The sequence below is a fragment of the Bacillus rossius genome, chromosome 1 (genome assembly GCF_032445375.1).
Source record: "Bacillus rossius redtenbacheri isolate Brsri chromosome 1, Brsri_v3, whole genome shotgun sequence".
In the NCBI taxonomy this organism is placed as follows: Eukaryota; Metazoa; Arthropoda; class Insecta; order Phasmatodea; family Bacillidae; genus Bacillus; species Bacillus rossius.
Genome location: NC_086330.1, coordinates 88,174,972 through 88,198,936, shown reverse-complemented (window position 1 = coordinate 88,198,936; position 23,965 = coordinate 88,174,972). Strand labels below are relative to the sequence as shown.

Sequence of the window (23,965 nt, the reverse complement as noted above, 5' to 3'; positions counted from 1 at the left end):
TTTAAATATATGATCATCATTGTCAATTGTAACATGATAAATAAGTAATTCATTGACCTAAAAATCACAATACACTGAACATTACGAACAACACAGATGTAGACGACCGCACCAAAATGCAAGTCTTCCTCAAGAAGAGTAGCATCAAGGGTATGACCTGAGTGACCTAAGAGCATCTTGCCCCCTCGAGTAAAACAGCCATCCGCCATACTGTTTCGGGCAAGTAAAATGCGCAAGGGCACCCCGTAAGTTAAAAGGTCTAAAAGAGACTTTGATTAAAACAAAGCTATGAATTTACTAATGGAGGATGGAAAATTTTATTATCTAAAACATATTTATATAAAATAAAATAAATAAAAAATAGCTAACTAACAATGAAATATATTTATTCATGAAATACAAAGTTTAAAAAAATTATTTAAAATTGTAAGATTGCCAGAATTTGTACATGTTTCCAAAACAAAGAACATTCCAATACCATCTTAATGCGATTTGCTGGGGAAATTCAGGGTACCAAACATTCATACCGAAATGTGTTTCATGTGGTTGCTTTGCACGTAAAACAGTAAAAATAATTTACGTTATGTGATGCTCTATATTATTGCATTATTTTTTAAATCCAATTTTGAAACCTGGACTTAATTTAATGAAAAAATATCTCCATTACTATATTTTATGACAATTTCTTTGCAGTTCAACAGGTGGTAATTTCTGTTTGTATTGGTAGAAATGCTCTAAATAAATAAGTTTTTCAGGGTGTCTACTGACCCTGGAAAACCTGGAAAAATCAGGGAATATTGTAATCAGGGAATAATCAGGGGAAAATCAGGGAATTTTTTAAAAAATCAGGGAATGTTTGTTTAGTAGGTTGTAGTTGGCAATTTTTTTTGTTAATTGATCAGGTTGCATTTACGTAGCTTCAAGTGTATCCCCTCCCATTTTTATTTTTGAATGGCAAATAATGAACAGTTCCCACGCCCATTTTCGGATTCGGAAGTGGCGTCAAATCACGTGATACAAACTGGTTCAAGCTGGTCTATTATCCTGCTGACGTACGTGCTGTGGCATATGCTTCCCATGTTCGGATTATACGGACAGGTGCATTTAATTTTAAGTATCTATGGATGCTCCCATCGTAAACTGGGCATTTTTGTTAGCTTTGAAAATACGTATCACAGACACTTTTGGTGAAGATTCGCCATAATTGCTAGAAATTGGTAGCTATGGGCTTCATACAGTCCATGGTGCTTTCAAAACTGGAATTTCTGCTACACAATGGGACATTGTTAGTTTTTTGAGGCACAGTTACTTTTTGTTTAAGCATGTACCTGCATGGAGGGCAGATTACATTAGAATAAAGGGATCAGAGCTTTTTCCCAAGAAATGTTGTGTAATCAGATGGTTAGAAAATACTGCAGTTGCTGAGCTTGCCATGAAAACGTTACCCCACCCAATGAAATTTGTTAGTGAAGTTTCTATTTCATCTGTCTCTTTCAATGTAGTGAAAAGTGCTCTTGAAGATAGTCTTCTAGAAGTAAAATTGACATTCTTTCACTCTTTAGCATCAGAGCTGGAATTGTTTCTTACAATGTTCCAAAGTGAAGCACCCATGACACTTTTTCTCTATGATTGACTGGTAGACATTTTATTAACTTTGGCAGGAAAGTTTGTGAAACCAGAGGTACTGAAGAGCTTTAGGGACAAACGCAATGTATCTCGATTGGATGTAGATAACCAGGAAAATCTATTGACTGCTAACAATATCAAGTTGGGTTATGCAGTACGCCATGCCATCAAGAAAGAGAAAGTACCAGAAAAGTCTGTCCGGTTACTGAAAAATGATGTTAGGACTTGTCCAAAGGTTATGGTAAAAAAACTTCAAGACAAAATCCCCCTGAAGTACAAACATACCAAGGGAATTTCCTGCTTATGTCCGTCTGTGGCTTTAAATTCGGGTGTGAGGAAACAGCGTGTGAAGTATAGTTTATAATGTTGTCTTCGAAACAGGTGGCTATCAGGACAAGAAGCTGATAACATTGAGTGATCATATCAGTTGGTATGTTCCTCGCAAGATTCTGAAGCACTGTGGATGCTCATTCTTAAGGCACATACAGTAGCTGCTAAAACAGGCCTTCTAAAGTTTGCGAGGATGATGTTGGTACTTTCCATGGAAATGCATCATTGGAAAGAGGATTTTCAGTGAATTCTAATCTGCTGACTGAAAACTTGCAGGAAGAAACACTGATTGCACAAAGACAAGTGTACGACTTTGTTCAACGTTCTGGAGGTGTAGAGCATGTTGATATCAACAAGTCCATGTTACAGTATGTAAGAAATGCTAGTTGTAGGCGTAAGGAAGCCCTACAAACAAAACAAAAAGAAAAGGAAGCTGCAGACAAGAAGAAGGCAGAAAAAAGAAGAGTTGAAGAGGAGATCAATGCATTGCAGTTTAAGAAGGCTCGAGTGTTGGATTTGGCTCGTTCTGAAGCAAGTTCAATAGACGCAAAAGTTGAGTCACTGCGAAATTGACGGGAGCTTCCTTTTACTAATGTTTTTTGTAAAAGTAATTGTGTGAAATATTTGTAGCAGCATGTTTTATTTGCCATCAATTGAGTCACTTTGGCCACGTCTGGAAGAAGGTAATTTTTTTACTAATTTAAGTAAGTTGAAATACTTTGAAACCCGTCAATGTATTGTTATGCAGATTTTTCAGTTTCGTGGGATGTCGTAATTGTGTTAAAGAAAACCTGGAATAATTCAGTTTTAGACCTGGAAAACATGGAAAAATCAGGGAATTTCATTTACTAGATTTGGTAGACACCCTGGTTTTTGTTCTTGCTAACTTTTCAGTGATGGTAATGTATTTATTTACAATGTATTAGATTCAAGAAAATTTTTAAAACCCAAGATATTTAAGTTTTATATGTATGGCTGACACACGTAGCTAAGAAATGAGGCGAGTTCAAATTATGTAGTTGTACAAAAAGTGATAAGGGTACTCGTGGATTTTTAGGTTATGATAAGACATTCATTTTTCAGTAATATCTGCCGAAAATCAACAAGCGTATTATGAATTGGCAAAAACACCAATGCAACTAAATATCGGCAAAATCGTCTTCTGCCGATTCGTATTGGCATAGCTATATGTGAAAGTAATGTTCAAAGATGTTTGTGATCCAAGGTATTGCCAGCTTACTGTGAGCTCGTTGCTTGTTGATTGAAAAACTTGTAACTTAAGCCTTAACAGATCTAAAATGATTTATGGAAGAAAACCAAGGGTTCTACAAAATTAGCATAATTTTTAATAGGAATGAATCAATAACATTAAATCCATTACCAAAATTCAGAAAAGATAGTTTACATACATCAATGCAGCCAATTATTTTCACTGTCAAACACATGCAAATTGCCAGAGCACGTAAAAATACTATTTTTGGAAACTATAAAATTTTTTTTTATTAAATTTCACTAAAATATTTCTAAGAACAATATGTGAATATAAAATTTTGTTTTTGAGTACTCCAACTTCTAACAAACATTATTGGCACTGGAATTAAAGCTCTGAATGGTATTTATCAGCCTGAGCTTCAGAAACTCATTATCTCTCTCTGTGTCAACCCATTGCAGTGAATGCACATCTGAATCGGTACACCCCGCCCCTAATGTTTAATGTCCTATGCTGTGCTGTGAATCTGCTCGCATGGATTCTCTGGCACCATCACCAGTGCTGTGCGAGAAACAGTTGTGTGCGGAGCAATGGTCTCAGTCGGGTGCCTTGTGGGTGACGTACCGTGTTGCTGCTGGCAGGACTCCAGGCAGGACAAGTCTCCCGGCAGCGAAGTGGATGCGAGTGCCGTTCTGTTCAGCGGCAACGGCTGCCCACTGCTCAGCCACGGCGTGGAGAAGTCCGTGCCGTCCTCGGGAAACCTGCAGAGGAAGCTGTCCGTACAGCCTTTCGGACAGAACCGTGACAGCCAGGGGTGGGTGTCTCTAGGAGCTTGCTGTGGCCAGAAGACGAGACATGATGGTGTTACACGTGTAGTAGTGATTGGCTTGAGATTTATGGCTGTAGTGTTCCATCTGCCTGAGGATGGAGCTTACTTATCACGTTATCAGAGACGGTACATACCATCCTGAAGCTGACGACTGTGATGTCAGCAATATTGATGGCCTGTAATTGCAGGATGTAGTAGTAACATCCCTGTATGGTGCGTTACAGCTGGGTGGATGTGGATAGAAGGAACGTAATGAAGAGAGACTGTCACGAACGACAAAACTAATTTATGGTGTGAATGGCGTGTTTGTGAGAAGTATCTAATTTATCTTTTTCCTTATTGTTTCATTCTTTGTTTCAGTTGTAATGTATAAAATTGATTTATCAGTTGTGAATTACATGCAATCATAAAATAGGATGTATCATTTAGGGTGTACATCAAAGGTTTTTGAAAATTTGATTTGATTTTTAAATTATATTTTTTAGCATTTTTCTACCACATTAAATAGCCATTTTATACCAAATGTTCCCAATCATGTATTCTTCTTAGCATCTTCAAATTACACTTATTTGTCATTATGTAGACCTTGAAGGGATAAGTAAAATGATGTGTGATTTGAATTTCTATCTCCTTTCACCAATTTTTGATAAACTTCAAAGGCTTTTTATTTTTAAATTGTCTCCCGTTACTGTTTTTTTTTCTATATTGTTGCACATCTTGAAATCACATAATCAGAATGTCTTTAACTTTCATAGAATATAAAGTGACATATGGCCTTCATTTGAAACAAGAATGGTGAGATAGAGAAAAAATTAAAAAATTTTCTTTAAGCTTTTGAATGAAGATGTGAATTATATTAATGCAGTTTTTTTATTTACTATGAATACCAAAACACATTTCACCTTATTTCCAGATCTAATATGTCCAGGGAGCTAAAATGTTGTGAAGGGGTTTATTTTAAGCTCTAGTCACATTTAGAAAGTTTTATTGTTTAACTTTCACACCGAATATTCTTTAATTTGGATATAGGTTAAAATACAGTTTTCTGAGATTTTCAACTTTTTTTGGTGATTAATATAATCTAGTATAGAATATTGGTGTGTGATAGTTTTAACAATACAGACCAGGTTTAATTATACCCGTAAATTAACTATGAGATCAAAAATACACTCACTCACTAATTGATTCACTGTATAACTAATTACCACAGGGTTTAATAGTTACCTTAAGTATAAAGGTTTATCGTAGGTCTAGTGCTAAGAAAGGTTATTTTGCACCCTTCATGTAAATGAGCAGTGTGAGACTGTTCTGCCTGTAAACCTGCATAGTGGGTACACGTCGCTAGTTCTGTTGATAAAATTAGTGAATTCGATCTCTAGCACAGCATGTACCTACACACACTCAGCCAAGGCTGGAGTACAAGATGGCAGGCATACGCTGGGGTGAAAATGAACAGTGATGTCATAGAGACAAAATTTAATTGTTTTTATTTTCATGCCAATTTGGTTTTGGAAACTAGAGATTTCGGTGTTATATTTTATATTTTTTATGAAATCTGTTTATAAAAAAAGATAGCATATTACTGGACAAATGTAACACTTAAATGTTCCATGCTAATTTCTTCAAAACAGTGTCATTTTGACTGATACAGATGCACTCTGTAAAGTATTTCTGTGTTTGAGAAATGTACTACTGTCATGTAAAAAAGAGTAATTAATAGCATTTGTAAGAAAAAAATAAGTAAACTTTTTCCAATCATTTCTATATAAGTTGTGGTACAAACTTCATTAAATTACTTTCATTGAATTAAATATTTAAAAGATTATATATCTGATATTTGTCACTGGTAGTAGGTTTTGATTAAAAATGCTGAATATGTTCATGATTTTAATTGCTTTTTAGTGCTTTGTGGCATATTAACTTCAATTTCAGTGTTATATGGTGGATTGACAAGTTGTGTATTTTTTTATTGGTTTTATCACAATTCACCATGTAATCCTGCCCCTAGTGATAAGCAAAGAAACTCTCCACTGCTGGCGGAAGTCACATGCTTAAATTAGTGTATAGTTTTAGCTAACACTTGAAAAATATAATTCTAAAATTATATATCATTGGAATGTGAGGCTTTACCACTGCTGTTGTCCATCTTTAGTGCACCAAATGACAAATATTAGACAGTGTGCCCTTGTAGTGTATTCATGTTTATGACAGTTGAAGCATTATACCAGGACTGGGCTTGAGCTGAGTCTGTACTAGTTGCATAATGTGATTCAGCGAAACATCTCAGATTTGTGCCCACCTGTGTAACACTGTGCGAGACACAGCAGCAGGAAATGTGTGCGCAGGGCCGGGCTGCAGAGCAAGTCGCACAGCCTGCCGAGCGGGGTGTCTCCCCGGGGCCCCGCCCCTGTGGGCCTGGACCCTCTGCGCGTGTCCCCGGAGGACTACGCCAGCCAGCTGACGCTGCTGGATCTGCTTGTGTTTCGTGCGATCCTGCCTGATGAGCTGGCCAGCTGTGGCTGGAACAAGCGCAACAAGCTGGCCGTGGCGCCCAACGTGGTCGCCTTCACGCGTCGCTTCAACCACGTGAGTCGTCAGCAGTAGTATGAGTGCGGTGTTCTCGTTCCTAAGACGACACTCTCATTTATAGAGCTTACAGTTGTTTTATTTTTACAAATATGTAAATTTGATTTTTTAGTCTTTGTAAATTTGTATTGGACTTCTGCAAGTTCAGATTTGCCTGTTTGCTCATATTTCAAGTGTTACAGAATTTTTTTGAGTTAGTATCGAATTAGGGCATGTAAAATACTTGATTGTGATACCTAATTTTATAAAGTTTATTTTTTAAATAAGTAATGGATCGTACTGTTTCAGTTTTTCTTGTCCTGTTTGTAAGAAATTGAACTGTGATATTTAACAAAAAATATAAACTGATATGCACTGACAAGGCTCAGTCCACAATATCAGAGTTCAGTTTACTTTTATTTTTTAAAACTTTTCCATCAAATTTGAAAATGAAAAGTATCACCTGACAAAAATAATTTTTGTGATGTGTAAGAAAGAACTACTAAAATGTTTTAGGAGAAAGATGCAGGGAACGGTCTGTGGAGTTGTATTCCACATCCTTGTCCAGTCAGATCTCATTAATATGGATCTGCTTAGTATGAAATTCCTGATTATGCAAAGTACTTTCACAATCCCAGAAAATTAAGTACCGCAATCACTCGCGTAATGTCCGCAGTAATTTGACCACATTTTTGGCCAAAAAAATGGGGTGCGGACATTATGTGAGGAAAAATACAAAAATACAATATTTAGTGTTCTATTCAAGTCGTGCGTCTTTGTTCTAATGAGGAATGGCGGGGGAGGCAGCGACGCAGCAAGAGGAAAAGAGAGGCAACGACTCCGCAGGGGGGAGAGGCAGTGCTATGACTGGGGGGGAGAGAGGCAGAGGCAGCGCTTTGACAGGAGGGGAGAGAGGCAGAGGCGTGGCTTAACCTCCCTCCTGCCAGCTATCCAGCCAACCAGACAAAGGAGTGTTAGAATCCTTGACCCACTTCCCTTCCTCCTTCACTTCCCCTCGTCTTCTCCGACAACACTACACATAAACACAGCGGCAGCGCGCGAGACCAGCCTTCTTTATCTTTATGTCGTTTGAGATAGGACTAACTGCTTACGTCTGGCATGCCTCACGACGGTCCTACAGTTAACAGACACTTACAAAATCACCTCCCGCCGCTCACAATACATGGCTTGTTGTTTGATGCATGCCAAGCTGCACTGCCCTCAGATAAACCCAGAAAAACACGTTTTTAAATTTTTCTCAAAAATGTTTACAAAACAAGGAGGGGCTTATACGCGGGCGGGGCCTTTGACCGTGCTTTGTTCAGTTCAACGAATTTCCCCACCCTTTCAGAACAGGAGAGAAAGGACAGCTCAAGGTCACAGCTTTGTTTACAGAGCCGTCAACTTTCCATTCGTACTGCCTGCGTCCTTTAGGGGTGGCCAAAGTTGTGTTGCCCGCCGTAGACGACTGGTGCGGACATTATGCGAATTTTTAATTTTTTCTTTTAAGGATATATAAATAAAGGGTGCGGACATTATGCGAGGGCGGACATTACGCGAGTGAATACGGTATGCTTCTATGTTATTCAGTACTTTTTGATATGAAACCCAGTTAATATAAAATACAAAGTTGTATAGATACCTCAAGTTACTGTTTACATGAATAAGTAATTGGTTAATACAAATTTCATGGCTGAAGTTTAAAATAAATAATCACGTTTTCATAACCATCAAGTATACAAACGTTTATCCAAAGCTGTATGTATACTACAGCGCAAAAACAAGATGAAAAGTGTAACTAATGGCAATGTTAGTAACTAAACTAGTAAAGACACCATTTTGTAAACTGAAACTAAAAAGAAGGTACTCTATGCCATATTTATACATAGGTATTATTAGTTGGAAGAGCACATATGAAGAAGTTTAGATAATCTATGGTAATAAGTTCAGGTATTTTCCTTTGTTCGCATGTTTGCCATAACCTGAATATTGAGTGTGTGTTGTGTTGTAAATGACTGCAAAACGTAAATGTTATGATATTACATTGCAAGTTAAAACTAAAATTATCAAAGAAGTTGACAATGAAGAAAAAAAATTTGTAATTGCTAGAGGTTTTATCATAAAAAAAAATCGTGAAAAGATTGAATCTGCTTTTGCTAGTTCTTTTGGGTTATCAGCTATAAGAAGAATGCGAGGTCCAAAACATGAAGAAATACATGCAGCAAATTTACCATTTCCTGGATCTATGTTGCAGAAGAAGGTAGATTACGTAGCATTAAGGTTAAGGATTTGGGAATTTAAGTTAAGTATTGGTTGGCTACAACGGTTTATATAATACAGTGTATATAATATTCTTTATGGTTGTAATTATAAGAATCAAAAGGTAATAAATTTTTTTGTCGATGATTTACTAAGTGTGATTTTTATGCAAACATTTTACTAAAATAATGGTCCGTTCAGGTTTGTAATAATGAGGTTTGACTGTAGTCAAATAGCTTTTTGTAGCTGTTTGGATACAGGGCTCGAACATGTATCTATCACGCGTTTTCGATGATTTGACGTATGTCTGTTATTATGTCTGCAAACTTGTAAACTACAGCCTAGGGTTTTAAATTGGTATATGAGTTCGTCTCCAGCATTAGCGGCCAGCATGGACTAGCACGAGTGCATGTGAGCACCCATTTTTCCAAAAGACAAGTTTGTAATTCTGTTTGCATATTTATAGGCCTGTGCGAATATACAAATTTTTGAATATAAATACGAATGATAAGCAATTCATATTCGATTTGACCTTGAATACTAACACTTCGAAATATTGAATATTAGATATAGCATACCTCGAGAGTATGTCTTATACCAATGTTCACTGTTACAAAGTTAAGTCATTTCGGCAATATAAATACCTTTTTAATGTGATGTTTTAATGGGCCCTTCATTATCTAAAACATGAACAATAAATGACAATTTAAACATGCAACATGTATTAAAAGTTTTTTTTTCGCTACTGTCTTGCTAAACAATAGAAAAATCGCATGGACTATTAAAATAACGGCATATTTGTCATTTCAAACTTGAAAACCAAATATTATTTGTAGGGATGTGCGGGTACTCAATAATTTAAACTTCGATTCGATTCCTCAACTATTTGAACCCGGAACCGAAACTAAAATTTGGAATCAAAAAATTCTGCCAAATTTTTCAAAAGTAAAAAAATCTAAGAAAGAAATTGGTGGTTACCGTTTAACTGATTGCTAGAAATAAATTTATTCGTCAATTATCATTAATGTAACTCGTAAAATTGCGGCGCACTTTCACTCAAGCAAATTTCATAACGTTATGAAATTTAGGTTAGGCCGAACATTAAATTTTTTTCAAAGATTGTGTAAGATATAATTTACACGTTCAGAAACACTAACTGCTTGTTTATGAAATAGTTTAACAATCTGCTCAAACATTTTTATTTCTGCCTACTTATGGCATATTACTCATGACCATTTCTCACGTTGCACGGGAAAAAAATATTGTTGGTTTATTTGTTTTGAAAAATAAATAACACATATTAAAAATGAATTTTACAACCATCAACGCACAATTTTCTGTTAACAGTTAAAATAGTTCCTTGTTCAATCATACATTTACAAAGATCGCCATTCTGTGACAGTCTTCTGTTAACAGAATAACCAACATTAAAACATTCACGACATAAAAATATTTTAGCGGTGCCGGACGTGTAGACCAGTTGACATGCCGGGAAGCCTACAACTCACGTAGTTTCGGTTCCCTGCAAGAATTTCCGAAGATTTCCGAAGTTTTGCGTTTTGGTATTAACGCCACTTCAGCCGCTAAATCAGAAGTTTCCAATGAAAACAATCATGTTGTGACTAACCTAACCTAACCCTTCGATTTTTTTTTAATTTCAATTTTTGAGAGAAATCCGAAGTTGCACGAATGTGGTAGGGAACCGAAACTACGTGAGTTGTAGGCTACCGTGACAAGCCACCATTTATCATAGATCGCGCGTGCCGACACAAAGGAATCGAATCACTGAATCGTAACATTCTGTCAGTATCGAAGTACTGTTTACTGTTTATGCTTTTGCCTTTTACAAAACTTAATTAAAGCTGATCATTGTTGTGTGGATTAACTTCGTGAAGTTAATAAATTAATCATATTTACGTATTTTTTCCGTTTTTAGGGGAACAGATCTTGTTGAAAAACCTTATCTGCAAGAATCCAGACTTGTTCTCTAAGAATTCCTATAAGAGTTTAAACTCCAAGATGATGATTCTTTTCATGATAGTGGTTAATAATGAGATCAGTCAAAGGGTGAGATTTTGGAAGCAGCACCGGGTGCTTCTGCTCAAAAGGAACACTGGAGTGAGCTAAACGACCACCTACCCTTCTCAGGCCACTGTCATCAAGAAAGGGCACTAGTTTGCGAATCTGAGGGGAAATGCACTGTCCCTTCTTCAGAGCACTTATATCCTCTTTGAAATGATTTGTTTGTACCCAGAAAAGCTAAAAATGTAAAGCCTTATTCAGCTCATCAGGAGACATATTGTTAGTCTTGCGCTCTTTCATTGACACGCGACAATTGTGGGAAAAGCGCAATAAACAGCACGTGACACTCAGAAGCCTGGTTAGTCGACTGAATCGCACTGCCAACTGGCCAAGATCATCAGAGGACGTTACAGTGGTCAAAGTGACAGTCTTCTTCTCCATCACAGTGGGATCCACTTCCACTGCATCTGGTGACTGGGAAGGCCACTGTCCAGGTGACTCTATTAACCACGGTGGACCAGTCCACCACAAGTGATGATCCAATAGCTGAAGAGGTAAGAGACCACGAGAGGCACAGTCAGCAGGATTGAACTCGGACGGTACGTGTTTCCACCAAATGGGACGGGTAAGCTCTTGGAGTTTGCTTACCCGGTTAGCTACAAAAGTCTTCAACTGATGAGATGAGTTAATCCATGCTAAAACCACTTGTGAGTCTGTCCAGGCTGTGATTGAAGATACAGGCAAAACTTCTTGGTAAGTCTCAATCATATGGTTGAGCACACGAGCCAACAGTAATGCTCCACAAAGCTCCAGACGAGGTAGGTTTGGCTTTTGACTGGTGCAACCTTGGATTTACTTATCAGCAGACGAATGATGGTTCGATCATCCGGGCACACTATGCGCAGGTACACCACGGCCGCGTAACCAATCTCAGAACTATCGCAGAAACCATGCAGTTGATAGGTAGAGCCTTCTGGGCCCTTAATGAACCGAGCAACAGCAATGGAGGACAACCGAGGGAGCTCCCGGCTAAAATGATCCCACTGAGAAACAAGATCAGGGGGGAGGTGATCATCCCAGTCAATGGACCGCACCCACAACAGTTGCAATAGATGCTTTGCAAACATTAACAGTGGAGTAAGCTATCCTAGAGGATCAAATATTCTGGCTACGTTGGCAAGGATGCTCCTCTTCGTAACAAGACTCGAGTGGCCTCGGATTACATAGAAGAAGGTGTCCGAGACTGGGTTCCATTGAAGTCCTAAGACCTTGACCACAACTTGACTGTCAGGATCCAGATCAAATGATTGGGGCATATCAACATCTTCAGGGGGAAGCCAGTCTACGAGCGCTGAAGTTTGCTCATGAACTTCCTCAACTTGAAGCCCCCTTTGGCAAGAAGAGCTTGAAGGTCCTTTTGAATGGCCAGAGCAGATTCAAGAGAGTGAGAACCGGTAACCACATCATCGACATACACATCAGATTGCAAAACTCTTGAGGCAGCTGGAAAGTGGTCTTTCTCATCGACCGCCAGTTGTTGAAGAGTTCGAAGGGCCAATAACGGAGCTGAGCAGACGCCATAAGTCACCGTCTTCAATCTATAATCCTGCACAGGTTCCGAATCACAGAAGCGCCAAACAATGCGTTGGTAGTCCTGGTGCTGGGGCAGAACAGATATTTGACGGTACATTTGTTTAACATCTGCTGTAAACACAAAGGGATGTAGCCAAAAGTTCAACAGTAGGTCAAAAATGTCTTTTTGCAGCTTGGGGCCGGTTAGCAGTGTCATTCAATGAGACACCAGATGAGCTCTTAGCAGACGCATCAAACACTACCCGCAGCTTTGTGGTTGAGCTTTCTGGCTTCACGACACAATGGTGGGGGATATAATATGCTGGAGTCACATTAATCTGATCATCCGGAACCTTTTCCTTGTGGCCCTTGGCAAGATAGTCTTCCATGAACTCTGAGTACATCAGTTTGAGCTTTGAGTCACCTTTGAAGCGTCTCTCTAGGTGCATCAACCTATTTATAGCTTGGGGTCTAGAGGTGCCCAACTCAGGTCTCGAGTGGCGAAATGGCAGGGACACACTATATCGGCCTTCTTCATTTCGGACATGAGTTTCTGCAAACATGGTTTCACAACAAACATCCTCAGGAGACTTGTGTTCTACACGTGGGAATTCTTCAATTTCCCAGAACTTTCGTACAACATCATCTAATGGAGGGTAAGAAGTAAACAATGTGACACAATGCAATTCCAGGCGGGATGGTGGAAGTTTGGCGTCCACCTTTCCCATGAGAATCCATCCCAAAACAGAGTCGAGAGCCACTGGAGACCGTTCAATCTTGCCTCCAGTTAAGAGAAGAGGAAATAGGTCAGCACCAATAAGCAGCTCAACAGGACCAGGGGTGTCGAAAGAAGGGTCAGCAAGCTTCAGATGAGCCACTGATCGACGCACATCCGATGAAAGTTTGGCACTCGGCAAGTTATTGGTAATGCGTGGTAACACAAATATATCCAAGGCAAACTGATTATCTGGATTGCCCACTGGGGAGATGACAACTGATGTGGAGGATTTAGCCACATTCACAGGTGTACTGGACAAACCATGTATCGGAAGATGGGCCTGTCTGCGAACCAGCCGGAGCTTTTGTAGGCACTGTTCGGTGATAAAGCTGGCTTGACTGGCAGTGTCTAGCAAAGCACGTACAACACAAGGCACACCAGAACGATCAAAAATCTGTACTTTAGCAGTTGACAACAATATTGTTGTTGTTGAGGTAGGTTTAGCAGCAGTTACTGCAACAGTGGCAGGATTAGAGTCAGATGATGGTGGTTCCTTGTCTGAGTTGGATGGGATGGAGTCTTCATCTGATCGCTAACCCCCAAAATGTAGCATGGAATGGTGACGTGCCTTACAATGGTGACATGACGACTTAGATGGACACCAATTTGATCGATGTGATGGGGAAAGACAATTCAGACACAACTTATGCTCCTTTACTATTGCATATCGTTACTTGAGGCTACCCTGCGAGAAGATAGGGCATGACCTAACCACATGAATGTCACTACACAAGAGACAACTTTGTGACTGTGGAGAACTTCCTAGTGTGTGTACAGACTGACCTCGAGACTGCCTCCAGCTGTTTTGGTACCCTTGAACAGTCTGTTTGGGAACCTGATTTCCTGAACTCCTAGAACGGGAAGCTATCACAGCCTCATGAGCACGACAATGTTTTTCAAGAAACGAAGTGAAACTACTAAGAGTGGGAAACTCGTCTGTTAATGTCATTTCCTGTTGTGTTTGTAAGGCAGAATCCAACCGTTTGCATAGAATGGGCAGCAGCATCAGATCCCACTGGTCTACAGGGACAGACAAGGCCTTAAGAGCAGACACATTCTCTGTAACAGTGTTCAACAGTTGGCGCAATGCCTTGGGAGAGTCAGCTGATGCAGAGGGTGCTTGAAGTAAAGCCTCCACATGAACAGACACAATAAGCCTCTTGTTCTCGTACCTACCAACAAGTAGTTTCCAAGCCACATCAAAGTTTACTTCAGACATGGGCAAGGCCTGAATCATGCTGAGGGGTTCACCACTGAGAGCAGTCTTCAGATAAGCCAGTTTCTCAACAGATGAAAGGTCACTATTGTTAACATCGAGAGTGCAAAATAGGTTGGAGAAGTTAGGCCAATGTTTAATGCTACCCTCAAAACTTGGAAGCGTAATTTTTGGTAAAGCCACCCTAGAATTGCTCACCTTGGGCCTTGACGATGTTGAGCTCTCCATCGAACACCCCTCCAGGGCACTTACCGTCGCCATGACTTCATAATATTTCTCTTCTAAATCGTCCATACATGCCGTCAGTTCTGAGAGATCGATGTCAGAATTTTGTGTTGCCCCAAGAACCACAAAATCCGCCTCAAACTTATCACGAATCTTGGGGTAGATCACGAACTGTGGCCCGAAACAATCTTTGCTAAGAAACATCATCAACAACACTTTGAGACAGGTCGACGGCATGTTTAGGCCGAGCCTCTGCTAGGCGGATACGCACGAGTGCCGAGCCTTTATCTGCCATGGTCACACACATAAGCAAAGGACGAAATAACCAAAAAGACACAACGAAATAAACACAACGAAGACCAAAATAACCAAGGTTAGACACAACAAATCAAAATTTATATCCAGCAAAAACACCTAACGCAACGAAAAACATGAGCAGACGCCCATAAATAATACAACATAACCCCAACACGAAATATATTCCACGAAAACAAAGAAAATATAACAGTTTCTTAGATCGCTAAATCTCTGCGGATTTCTTCTAAAACACGTTGCCGAAGAGATATTTACCATGAAAATACTCTAAATAACGAAAGTATAGCGCATGAAATAACATGAACGAAGTGTGATTGTTTACCACGTGCACACGTATCACGTTTAAAACACCAGAAAAAACCGGAACTATCTGGCCCGGAGGACCAAATGTTTTGTCTAGAGACGTACGAGACTGTAAAATCCATATAAAACGAAACAATTAATAATGATTCACTCGCGAACAACTCGATTGGCAGCAAGCGTGCACTATAGCACAACTTACCGCCATGATGGTTCAACAACTGCTGTTGCTTCGTTGCCGGAAGCTGCAGGGCTACCCACCTTGGCAGGCAGCCAACTTGAAAAACTTGGCGCTGCTAGGAAGCAGCGCGGGAAGTTCAAAATTCAAATGTTTCCAAGCACTATACACTAAATTACACACAATATTTACAAGTCCAAACACATCCTATTTACTTATCTTGCACATGAATTTTATAAACTATTTAGTACTTGGTGTAAATATTATGCTGTTGTACTCGAATTGTGTACCGGTAACTTAGCCCAGATAGTCCGTATACATGTGCTCCCATTTAGAGGGATAATTGTATTTTATTTTCGGCTGAAAGCTTTTTGGCGTGATACAATATCAGATAGCTTGCAACATCCAAGTTTGGATGACATAATTCTGGTTCATTCTGTTAAATGATTACGTATGTTTCATAGATACCGTATATACTCGTGTATAGCGCGCCCTTTTTTCCCCTCAAGTAAAGGAAAAAAAATAAGGATGCGCGCTATACACGGAAAAAAAAAAATTTGGGGGGGGGGGGAGGCGGGGAGGAGTGGAAGTCGTTAACTGCCGGGTGACGGGTGACGTTTCTGGCCAGCCCCCACACATACGCACAAGCAACAAGGCCTCTCTTTCACACACACACACGCACGCACACAACCTGGTCTCTCTCTCTCACACACACACACACACACACACACACACACACGTGCGCGCGCAAGCTCGCAGGTCTCTTGTTTATTTTTAGACCTCCCCCTCTACAGCTAGTAAAATAAAAGAGAGAGAGAGAGAGAGAAAATGTTGACACCAGTCCCCCCCTACCACTTCCTTCGCTTCTTCGCAGCTGCTACCGGTGAGTCATCGACTCCGTGTCACATTCCTGCCTGCCTCCCTTCCTCCCGCCCACGTACCAGTTGTGACGATACAGCGCTTCATTATCTTCCGTCTACACAGCAGAGTTTAAGTATTTTCCTGACGCATCACCACACATCAATTTAAATAATCAGGTACCACAAAATGTTAGTAAAATTTATTTATGAGAAAAAAAATTTCAAATTTTTTTTTTCTTTGGAATTTGTTGCAAAAATCGTGGTGCGCGCTATACACGAGGGCGCGCTATACACGAGTAAATACGGTATATACAATAGGAGCTACCACATGGTTTTGGGGCTACATTTGAAATATATTTTTTTTTTTTAATATTCCTGTAGCAAATGTGAATACACATATTTTGAATTGGTGAGCTGCTGGCATGCATGCAATAACAAATATATAATATTGTTAAAATAAATTGAATAACTTTAATAGCAATAACCTTATCAATTAATCAATTATTTTTGGAGCTAACACATCTACAGGCCGTGCTGCCAGGACAGAGCATGACTGGTGGTCTTGGGGAATGCAAATACTCACTGTTCCTTGGAAGTACATGGAGCTGTGAAGTGTTGGCCAAGTGCTCACGAGGACTCTGGTTTGAAGCCCTGTCTGCATTCTTTCTGCTTTTTGCCTGTTGATAGTATTGTTTGCCCATCTGCCATCTGTTGACCTTTTAATGAGGCAAAACAAAAATAACTGACTATTAAACATAGAGTTAGCTTTTATTGATAAAAACAAAAACCAACCAAAAGGTAGCTATTCCTATTAGTCGTATGTTGGTAATCCGAATGTACTACATTTTATATAAGTACAGTACATTAGAATACCTATATAAAAAGAATAAACCTTGAGATTTCTGATATTTTAGGGTTGAAAGGGATGTATTGATTAAGGCTTTAGAAATCCAAAGACTGGATCATCCTGGTACTTAGATATTTTGTAGCAAATGTTTAAAGAATAAAGCCTTTATTTATTTTTTCCACTATTTAATCTCGTGGCATACCTCTTACAGAAGAACTACAGATCATAGGAATTTCTAAACAAAAATAATACGTGAAGGGCTATAAGAGGGAGGCTGAGCTTAGTGAGAGAGGTAGTATTGTGTAATATAGTTTTTAGATGTTCCACATGTTTTAAATGTTGACGATGTATGCAGTGGCGTAGCCAGGATTTGTGTATGAGGGGCGTTAAGAAGCATGGCCTCCCCCGTATTAAAGCGGGGCCGGGAAAATTTGGATTTTAAGGTGTAAAATAGTGCTATTTTAGCAGTTTTCGGTACTTAAATTTAAATATTGTAATAGTAAATTTTTTATTAATTTTAATATGAAATTTGTTTGAGTGATGAATAAGAAATTAATTAAAGATTTGTTGCTAAGGGGGGGGGGGGGGTTGAACCCCTAAACCCCCCCCCCCCCCCTGGCTACGCCCCTGGATGTATGTAGACATGTGGCTGCATGGATGGCCAGGAAGGTACCGTATAAGGCTTACGGTGTGTACGGCACCGTGTACTTTCAGGTGAGCTTCTGGGTCGTGCAGGAGGTGCTGAAAGGTGCGTCTCTGAAGCAGCGCGCAGAGATCCTGGCACACTTTGTGCGCGTCGCCAAGAAACTGTACGACCTCAACAACCTGCACTCTTTGTTCGCCGTTGTGTCGGCACTGCAGTCTGCCTCCGTGTACAGGTGAAGCTTGCCGGGCGTCTTATCGCACGTGCTTGCAGGTGCCGCCTTCCTTTGACATTGGCAGCTGCACGACTAGCATAGGGCAGTTCTGTATTATTTTTTAGTTTTCCTGCAACTCTGCACTAAAGGGGCAGCTGACAAAAGTGCGTCGAGGAGTCCTGAAACAGCTCTTGTGTTCTTAGGGTATAATTAACGACCTTGCACTATAGTTTCCACCTTGTGGGCTCTCCCTGACTGGTGGGCGAGAAACTACAAGCTTAAAACATGTTCTGGGAGTTTCCATAAATTCAAACAAAATAGTCGTAAAAATATCGTAAAATTCCCGAAGACCCGATGTTAAGAACAACATATTAATAACCAAATCCAAACAAAAGCAAACAATGTTAACTGGGCTAGAGCAAGAAATATTAAAAATTTTTATCAGGAGATATCTTCCTTAAAATATGCAAATGCCTTTAAGAAAATTACTTAAATTTAGCGACCTTGGAATGTTTGCATTGCACCGCTAAGTACCTAATAAAAGCCTAAAAATAAATACAATCAGAAAAATTTGAAATACATCAAATGCCTCACAAATAATTATTTTGTAGTTTCGTATCATATAAGAAAAAGTTTCTATGGTACTGAAAACCACAATACTACCAGTACGACTATACAGCTGATATTAATAATATACAGTCAAACCTCTCTGAAACGACCCTTCACGGTTCCCAGGAATAGGGTCGTAATAAATAGATGTTTTCCGAAATTTTCAGTTCATTTCACCCCCCCCCCCCCCCCCCCCAAACCGCTACTCGCTAAGAAACCAGCCGTAAAATTGGCAGAATGCTGTCACTCACAATGCTAGACGGCTTTGCTTTAAACCCACTTCAACCTTCATGACAAGTCCGTCACCCTACAGGCCACCTCTAAAGAAAATATATGTTAGTTTACATATATGTTTTCTGCTTTCCGTAGTTAAATACACTAGAACCCCGATGTCACGAACCCCGGGTTTAACGAAGCAGTGATTTTACGAATACATTCTCGGGAACCGTTAAAAATCGGAAATTTTGACCAAAATGTGAAAATCGGAAAAACAAAATGAAAGATCATTAAAATCTGTTAATTTTAACACACAGCGTATTTTTGTGTCGGCTTTAATATTTCCAATAATGTTCATGTAAGAATAACAAAAAAATAATTGGACATTTCCTTTAAAAATATGGCAGCGGTAGGTTCTGCAACGCGAGTGGGCGCACACTAAGCTCGCCTGACTGGCTGGCGGCAGCGGCTTCATGATGCATAAGCTCACCCCTCCCTCCCCACGGTAACATTCTTCAAGGCTAGCTCATCCCTCCCACACACACAAACCATCTAGTGTCCTCCCTTATAACACCCCAACTTCGCTCCCCTTTGAAAAACCTTCAGTGAGAAAATGCTCATTTCACCCTCCCTTCTCCCGTAAAATTGGGCTATTATGAATGGGGTACTAAAGCGGTGAGGGAGGGGTCAAAATATGTCACTTTTCACACCAAGTTAGAGTTCAGTCATCTCTGGAAAGGCATTTACAAGCTTTCAAACTTAAATATAAATGTATTTTAATAGCAAGGGTCCTATGAAAATAAATATACCGAATAAAATCAAGCTGCTGTCACCAAACAAAGCATAAAACGGCCCAATGCGTGGTCGCTTCGTTATTGCTCGCGCGAGAGGCGAGACGTGGAATGTTAGAAGAAAGATAAATGCGAGGGAGACAGACGGCAGCCAGTGTGTTTCCTGCGTGGGGAATAAGTGGCGTAGCCTTTTATATTTATGCTGGGTGAAGCGACCTTTTTCTATCAACCCACGGGAAAAGATAATTGCTTGAGCGGTCAAAATAAACATCACTGCGGCAGTTAAAACATGTCGAGGCGGGTGTGCATCCAGTCGGTCGCTGTGTATTGTCAACCGATAGTAATCAAAATCAAGAGAAATCCAGCAGGTAGCTTTGCCTTAACTGCGTACCACACTAGACACTCGCAGAAAGCTAAACATAAACACATTGCCACAAAAACCTTTATCTGCACCCTGCCGGCAAAGGGACGTGGAATGGGGGTTGTTAAGCGCTGACAGCGGTCGACAGGAAGTGGTATCTATTTTTAGATATGGGCTGCCTACGACAGTACAGCACTCGGCAAGAGAAACGCAGTAACAAGCTACTCACCGCAAGAAACTTATTTTCTGTCCGATTTTCTTCGGATTTTCGGCAATTTTTTCACGGTTCCACGAAATCGGGTTGTAATAGAGAGGTGGTTGCAATGAATGGGGTCGCAACGAAAAGGTTTTACTGTAAATTGCTTCAATTACATTAAGAGCATAATTTACTGGAATATCTTACTTTTAAACTGTTTTTTTAGTAGCTTTATTAATTAAAATTAAATCTCCACCTTTATCAGTTTCAAAAATATTTTTAAAGCTGAATACATATTGCGAACAACGTGGCACACAGGAGAAAAGATTCCATGCGTGAACAACCATTAAAATGTTAATTGGTTCTTAGTTTCTTGCACTCTAAAATATCTTTGGTTGTGTAATATTTGCACCAAAAATTATAAATTAAATTGCAACCACATTCATTCTAAAATTTGTGTATTTCACAGTTTTGACAAAGTTGTGATAAAAAGGACTTTCGCTCTACAAACCAATTGCACAACTCGTGACACCAGTTAAAAGTATCTCTAAAACTGTTACTTCCTTTGCCTAAGAATGTGGCAATATAAGCTCATAGTATAATGGCATACTGGTCGTAACTGCAGCTCTTTAATAATTACAAAAATTGACTGTGACGTCTTTGCCAGCGGAGCCTTATGGGTTACATCGCTGGTTCGCTGTGGCTTGCTTGCAGGATTTTCATAGAAGTTCTAGTAGCTGAGTAGTTTAGGCCAAAGCAATGAGTAAAGTCCACAAATTCCCCATCGTGTGCTACAAATTATTTCTTCTCTTGGCACAGTTGTACCTTTATATTTTTCAGGCTTTAGACGAGTATTATAGGGACTCACATTTTAGATTTTTAATTTTTTTTTATTTTATGGGGCCCTTTTAACTTATCTTCACCTTATTGTCTTTGGGGCATTTCTATATTTTTTATGGGGCTATTTCATTTTAATTTCATGTCTATGAACTGATAGTTTTCTTTCCTGGCATGGATGCCTGGCTGCCTTCCTTCAGGATTCGGTAGGACTTCCTGGCCAGGTACTTGCTCAAGCAGCGCGGCCCGATAATGTACGCCCCCTCACTCTCTCTGTGCTGTTTCAGTGCCTGCTCCCTTCCGTGCTATCACGCATGCGGCTCAGGTGTCCTGCCCTTACAGGCACGCACGGCACAGCGTATTTGGCCTGCGCAAACACTGCTTCGCACGGTGCCAGCACTTCCCAATATCCCCCTCCTTCCGGCTAGCACCCTATGCTGTACTTGGATGTCTTGTAGTTTTGGTTTTGGCCACAGGGCGCTACGTGACACCACTGTGCAGACCCTGACCCCATCTTCCCCTACTTTGTCTCTTCCCCCCTCCTTTTTACTTAAGCTCCTCCGTGGGTGTGTCTCCAGCCCCCCATGGCAGTGTGTCTGGTACGTCACCCTAGTGCAATCAGTCTGGTCTACATCTACGGATTTGGGACGGAAATGCAGCTGTGGAAATTTAACTGGCATGTAATTCAGATAGTTTGGGGATTTAGTCCCTCACCAGCCTTCATTTCAGTAGTTATGTAATTTTTTGTAAGTTTCTGGTTTTACGCCTGCCATCTTCTCCAAATTTTGGGTTTTGTTTTGGAGACTATGTACTAGTTTCTTAATACCCTCATGCCATGCGGTAAGTGGAACCAACAACAACTTCATCTATTGATGGAGATTTTATTTCGTAAAGTCCTTTTTCATTCATTTTTCTTTCCTCTTTTAGTCATAATTATGTATATCTGCCTTTTTTTATGAGTGCAGTGGGTTTACCTGTTTGGGACTACTCGGCCTTCAAACTTCCAGTTCCTACATTTGCTACCTATCCTGACGACTGTTGGCACTCTTTGCCAATTTTTCGACACATGCGTGACTACTTGCTGGTGAAGCCAGTCAGTGAATTTCACTGGTTAGCATCCAGTCTCCTGGGCCGACCCCCACCATCATCGCGTGTACAACTCAGCTAAGTCCAGCAGCATGGGAACCAACTGTTGTGGTTTAAACCTATTCTTTTTTCAACTAGGACATTTGATTATAAACCCAAATAGTTCAAAGAGACTCATCTACTAAAAGTATACAACCAATGTAAAATAAACTTTATGAAATTATAAAATGTTAAAATAAAACTAACATAATGCTCAAATGAATGAGGTTGATCAATGAAATTGTTTAAATGCCTAGTTAAATAAATAATGTTCACAGGCCAGTTTTTTTTTACTATTGACATTTTTTTTCCTTAGAGAAATTAACCTGTTATTTTTTTAACTCAACCCAGTACTCCATGAGTTAGTAAATAGGAGCCAAAAACCAGACTTTTTATCCTATTTTAGTTTTTACTTCCTGTCATCACTATGTCAGCTCCCAATCAAAAAAGAAACAAGATGCGAAAAGGGATTCAGCATACTTTCTTTAAATTTAATGGGTCATGCTGTTTTCCCTCTAATGCACAATTTCTATTTTCTCTGTTCATCTGAATACTGAACAAATATTTTTTGTAAATAACATTGAGGGAAGCAGTAGTATAATGGCAGGAGGAAAACACGAAACTCTAGCTTGTCTGAGCCGCCGTGGTGCAAAGTTTACAGCTCCAACACAAAAACAGTCCCCACTCCTCTGTATCACCGCAGTGCGCTGGGTCATCAGCTGTCCCAATTATGTCACACCGCCAGTAGCGGATCCAGAAGTGGGGCTAAGGGGCTCAAGCCCCCTCCAAAAGCATCTGGGTCCACTATTGTTTTAGTGTTTGCCTTGATAAAGCCTAGCCTCAGCTGGGTCAAGCCCCTCCCAAACCAAAATCCTGGATCCGCCACTGCACACTGCCAACGATGCTCCGCCGCAACCGTCCCGAGAAACATACACATGAGAGTGCCAGTCATTCTTGCAGCCAGAAGGACATTTCAAATACTCTCCAATAAAATTATAGTAGCTACTAAAGAAGTATGTAAAAAATATTTACATATAAACATAGTAAAATAATCAAACTACACCAATAAAATAACAAAAGAACAACTTAAAAAATGTTGTTTACATGATTGTTTGCATCACACTCACTACACGTAACAAAACTAACGAAATTGTACAGCAGTTTCCTCTGCCAGATGAGGCATCAACTATTAGTTTATATGGTGAAAGTCGTGCAACACTGCAGAGGTAAAGAGAAGCATGCATGTGTGTGTGCCAGGCTCAGCAAGACGTGGGGAAGCCTGCCTCGCAAGGAGAAGCAGACCTTCGATAAGCTCGCAGAGCTGTTCTCGGACGCAGACAACCGGAGCAAGCTGCGTGAACATATGGACAGCCTGCGCCTGCCCTGCATTCCATACCTGGGTGAGGGTCTGTTCTGCATATTGTTCCCCTTGGTTAGTTTGTACCATAGCCTGGCTTGATTCAAACCCTCCTGATTGGATAAGAGTGTGCCATGCTTTGATGCTGTTGAGTACATTCTTAATTTTGGTGAGTGCACATTTAAGGAGCGGTGCTTGCTCTCATACATTATCAGGGGCTAGAGGGCCTTTTCTATAGCTTGCCAATTTGTGTTGCACCGATCCCCACCACTTAGTATTGTTTTTTGTTCCCTCTTTTTTTTTCCCCAACCTTTTCTCCATATGTATCTCTTCCCATAAGTTTTCTTCATAGAATAATAATAAAAAAAAGTGTGCGAGTCTTATAGTACTCGCCAGAGATGTGTAACATCTAATCTTGATAACAAGCAACTTCAAACTTCATATTTTCTGTGTTGCAAATACACTCTTATAATATGAAACTGGG

General features: G+C 39.9%; 1 protein-coding gene across 10 annotated transcripts in view; it reads left to right on the top strand.

Moving 5' to 3' along the window:
* Window positions 1–23,965, top strand: part of LOC134539288 (ras-specific guanine nucleotide-releasing factor RalGPS2-like) — a 59,020-nt gene that overhangs the window by 5,985 nt on the left and 29,070 nt on the right. For all 10 annotated transcript variants that reach the window (XM_063381231.1, XM_063381217.1, XM_063381237.1 and 7 more), the window contains 4 exons: window positions 3,808–3,980; window positions 6,341–6,581; window positions 17,847–18,010; window positions 23,382–23,524. In XM_063381231.1, the coding sequence (XP_063237301.1) occupies window positions 3,808–3,980; window positions 6,341–6,581; window positions 17,847–18,010; window positions 23,382–23,524 (721 nt within the window). The remainder of the gene's footprint in view (window positions 1–3,807; window positions 3,981–6,340; window positions 6,582–17,846; window positions 18,011–23,381; window positions 23,525–23,965) is intronic.